This window comes from Rhipicephalus sanguineus, chromosome 5 (genome assembly GCF_013339695.2).
Source record: "Rhipicephalus sanguineus isolate Rsan-2018 chromosome 5, BIME_Rsan_1.4, whole genome shotgun sequence".
NCBI lineage: Eukaryota > Metazoa > Arthropoda > Arachnida > Ixodida > Ixodidae > Rhipicephalus > Rhipicephalus sanguineus.
Genome location: NC_051180.1, coordinates 150057505 through 150061896, shown reverse-complemented (window position 1 = coordinate 150061896; position 4392 = coordinate 150057505). Strand labels below are relative to the sequence as shown.

The 4392-nt window shown below is 45.1% G+C and overlaps 1 protein-coding gene across 1 annotated transcript; it reads left to right on the top strand.

The window, feature by feature from the left end:
- Positions 1–3101: 3101 nt before the first annotated feature.
- On the top strand, positions 3102–4101 carry LOC119392987 (uncharacterized). Its single transcript, XM_037659866.2, has one exon. It carries the CDS (start codon positions 3140–3142, stop codon positions 3863–3865), a length of 726 nt encoding a protein of 241 aa, XP_037515794.1. The 5' UTR covers positions 3102–3139; the 3' UTR covers positions 3866–4101.
- The last annotated feature ends 291 nt before the right edge of the window (positions 4102–4392 follow it).

Sequence of the window (4392 nt, the reverse complement as noted above, 5' to 3'; positions counted from 1 at the left end):
AACGTGAAAATCATGACACACACGTCATGTGCAGCATCACTTACGTGCAACGCTCATGGTGCGCTGGTGGCCGTTTCGCTAGCTTGATCTATCCCGAAATTGGTATTGCGTGACGTGACTGTGTGACGAAGATAAATAACACGAGTTAACCTGAAAATCATGACACGCATGTCATGTACAGCATGACTTACGTGCCACGCTTATGGTGCGCTGGCGGCCGTTTCGCTAGCTTGGACTACCCCGCAATTGGTATTGCGCGACGTTAGTGTGTAACGAACATAAATAACATGAGTTGCACGCATTTTCCTCAGTGACAGACAAGACGATGTATGCAGCTCTTTGCTGGCTACATCGAATTACATCGATTCCCACAATGCGTGGGATCTGGCGGTTTTTTTTGCTTGCTGCTTGCTTACTCGCTGCTTGCCGAGAAGGACGCGACTGCACACTCACGTCTACTTTTGCGTAGTCGGGAACCAACCGCAGTCGCGAACGCAACGGCAGGGTCGCAGCGACAACACGGCGGTGCGGCGGGAGGTGGAAACAGACGCATTGCGAAGGCCGTAAGACGAAACGCTCGCGCGCCTTTCCAATCGGCCGTGGCTATTGGCCTCGAGGCCCACCACTGGAAATGCCGGCGCCACCATCGGCGTGACGTCCTTGGCAGGATCACGTGGTCTCAGCGGCCGCGTCGGCTGCTTGTGGAGCGCTGCCGCGTGCTTTGAAAACGAAAGTTTCAAGTCACACCTGCGCTGCGGTCTGTTCAGCTGCGGATGTTTTTTCGCATATCGAGCACAGTCGAAGCCATTGTAATAGGAGTGGGTGCCCCCGAAGGCTACGAACATGGTGCTCTACTGCTCGGTGCCGCAGTGCCGGACCTACGCAACAGAGATCGGTGTCAGCCTGCACCGGTACCCGCGGGACAAGAAATTGCGCGAAGCGTGGATTGTGAAGCTTAGAACCGGCAAGCAGCCATCGGCTACGAGTCGTGTGTGCAACAAGCACTTCCGCGACGAAGACTTTCGCTACTGCGTCGGTGCTGCGCTGTTCGGTGAGTAGCAGACAGCGCGCAGTGAGACGATCGCTCGCGCGCGCTTCCCGCCGACTAATAGTGCTCATATCCGCAGGATGGAAAAGGCGCTACCTATTACCAGGTGCGATACCATCGCAGAACCTTCCCGTGCGACCTCTCGATCGTCAGCCCCGGGCTCCACGTCCACGAAATCGGCTGCAGATACGTAAGTCATTGTTTAGATACATTGGATTAAAAACTCACAGGGCCCCTTATGCAATCGCCTAAGACGAGGAGAAGGCGAAAGCCACCTTCTTTTTCTCGTCAGTCGATGTATTCATCATCCCCTGCCCGTCGTATGGCTTATTAAGGCTTTCCTTAATAAGCCATACGACGTTTGCTGGTGGATGTACTCAGCTCACATGGCGAGTCAAACACTGCGGCTGACGTGTTTGGCTGATGTTGGCAATAACATTCTTTCAGCCAAGCTTGCGTTCTCCTGCACTAAACACTGCATGCTTAAAAGCGGCGAATTTCCATGTGAGCTGAGGTTTTCGCAAATGATTAACTGCAAGGCATATTCGTTTTCCTAGTGATGCTCCCTGCGTGCAATGGCAATTTACTTCTGCGTAAATGAATTGTGGGTTTTATTGATACATAGGCTGAATTTTCAATTGGAATGTGTACCAATACAGCAAACAAGCCTGTAAGGCATGTTTGCTGTTCGTCTGGCCTTTCCTGGTTTTCGCAATTCATGGGTATGCCAGTGCCAAACAAGCATATTTATGTCGTACTTCATGATACATGCAATGTGCCGAATGCGCATGGGTACTTCATTTACCTTTTCTTGGAGTCCAGAGCAGAATGGTTGTTGAGTTTTAGGGTGTTGGCAAGAACTCCATACATGTAGTATTCAAACACAGTAAATGCAAGGAATTATGGTTAAGCATGTACACAGAATAAATATTTTTCCCAATATGCAAAACCAGTTGTGCAATGCCCAACCATTTCTTATGATGTCATCATGTCAAGAAAAACGAGTCGCACCTGCACATTGAAATAAGTGCAAGCATGTAAGGGAAGTTATGCTGCCATGTCTTGGTTGTGATGCATAGATGACTCACAATGTTGTGATAAATGTGCCAAGATCCTGAAGTCTTCACCAAGCGTTTGTGTTGTGATGCAATATGTAGTTGTCTGTACTGTAATAAATGTGGCTGTCAGCTAATACCCTGGAGGAACAGCTCGTGCACCTGTATAAAAATACGCTTCAACTTTTCAAACGATTGTATAACATGACTAGACGAGCATATGTCGACTTGTAAGTGGCTATAGATACCGCATCAGTACTTGTGAGAATTTTTCTACAGGCCATAAATAGTAAGATCACAAAAGTAAATGCCACCTTTCTTTGTAGGCAGTCATGAAGCATGTATCATAAAACAGGAGGCACACAAACTAACCACTATTAATGGAATTCTAGTTGGAAGCAAAAGAACGCAAACATCTCTGCCTTTGGCTTGAAATGTGTGCTGCACTGTAGTTATATGTTCATCCCCGTATGTCTAGAACACTGATGGATCAAGTTGCTATGTTTAATATTTGTTGTAGGTAATGTGCTATGTGCTTTAGGTAAGCACAGGCAAATTTTAATCAGTGCTTCTCATTTACAGAGGACAGACCTCTGGCTGAGGCTTTCCAGAAAGGTGATCCCACAACACTGGCTGTTGATGAGCCTCAGGCCAGCACCACTTCCCTCGCTGTCCATATTGAGGATGGAGAAGATCCAAGTGAGAGCTGTAGCCAAGGTTTGTTAAGAACACGGTTAATCTGTATTTTTCATTGATGGGAACAGCCGGAATAATAATCATTTTTTACTTCAGCCATACCTGCCGAGGTCCTCACAATTACTCACGACATTGGCATCCAAGTCGGCACCCTTGATGCAGTGCGAAACCAGCCACTAAGCATTTCAACTATACAGGATGAAAAAGCCCTCAATGTGCTTTCTGGTTACCCTGTTTCCAGCTATTCTACAACTTGTGCGACCTGTACACAGATTGTAGACTACTTGCACATGCTAAGGGGTTTTGCATTTCAAATGAAGATGCTGTGCTGCTCACATTTATGAAGTTGCAGCACAACCTCACATTTTCAGTTTTAGGTGTGCTCTTTGGTGTTCACCGCACCACTGCAGCCGACATCTTTAAAGTAAGCGTGACTGTCCTTGCAGCAATACTGCGCAAGGCAGTATATTGGCCTACAAAAGAAGCTGTCATTGACAATTTGACTGTATACTTTAAAGATTACACCACTGTTCGGGCAGTACTTGACTGTACTGAGATTCCACTACAAAGGCCCAAGGACATGGAATCTCAGTTGCTGACATATAGTTGGTATAAGGGCACATATACAGCTAAAATTCTTGTCTGTGAGACTCCAGGAGGACTCATCAGCTATGTCAGCCAAGCCTACGGAGGAAGGGCATCCGATTCCTTCATAACTAAAGAATCTAAAGTGCTGGAGAAGTTCCTACCTTCCATAGACAGTGTTATGGTAGATAAGGGTTTTCTGATTGACAAATTATGCCTTGAACATCACGTTACAATGGTACGTCCACCTTTCTTAAGGAACAAAAAGCAGCTTTCAAAAGGTGATGCCGAAAGGAATCAAAACATTGCTGCAGCACGAGTTCACGTGGAAAGGGCAATCCAACGAATGAAATTATTCAAGATTTTGGATGGAAACATAGGAATAGAGCTTTTTCCTTTTATTGATGACATTGTGCAGATCATAGCTGGAATTGTTAACCTTTCTAGGCCAATCTTCAATGATGACAAGTTTTTAAATTAGGAAATTATTTTTTAAGATAGCAGAATGCACAACAGAGAAGCCACATAAACAAGCTGTCATTTATTTTTGGTCATTATTCGCACTGTACAGAGAATCTGTAGATGCCCATGTTCTTACATTTGCAAACAGTGGTTTAAATGTAAACACAAACATGCATGAAAACACTTTTTCAATGTAAAAATGCTACCTATCCAACCATTTTGTTGCAGATTACTCATGATGGAGCTCAATAGTGCCATCACAATGAATGTAATGTCATCCTTACAGTCTCCACCTTTGTGATCAATTTTCTGTTCAAGGTTAAAAGTAACTGTTACATCTTATGCCCTATAATGAGTTATGTACGGGACGACATAATACTTAAAAAAAAATATAGAGCTCGCTCGACAACGTGCTAAAAAAGCCTTCATCAAAATCAAAAGTTAGCAGCAAGGCATTTTCGCTGTCCTGGAAAACAAAAAAAATCAGCTTTCTCTACTCCCAAAACTCCCATTTGAACTTGTATTTGGCAGAAGTATCTACTTGTT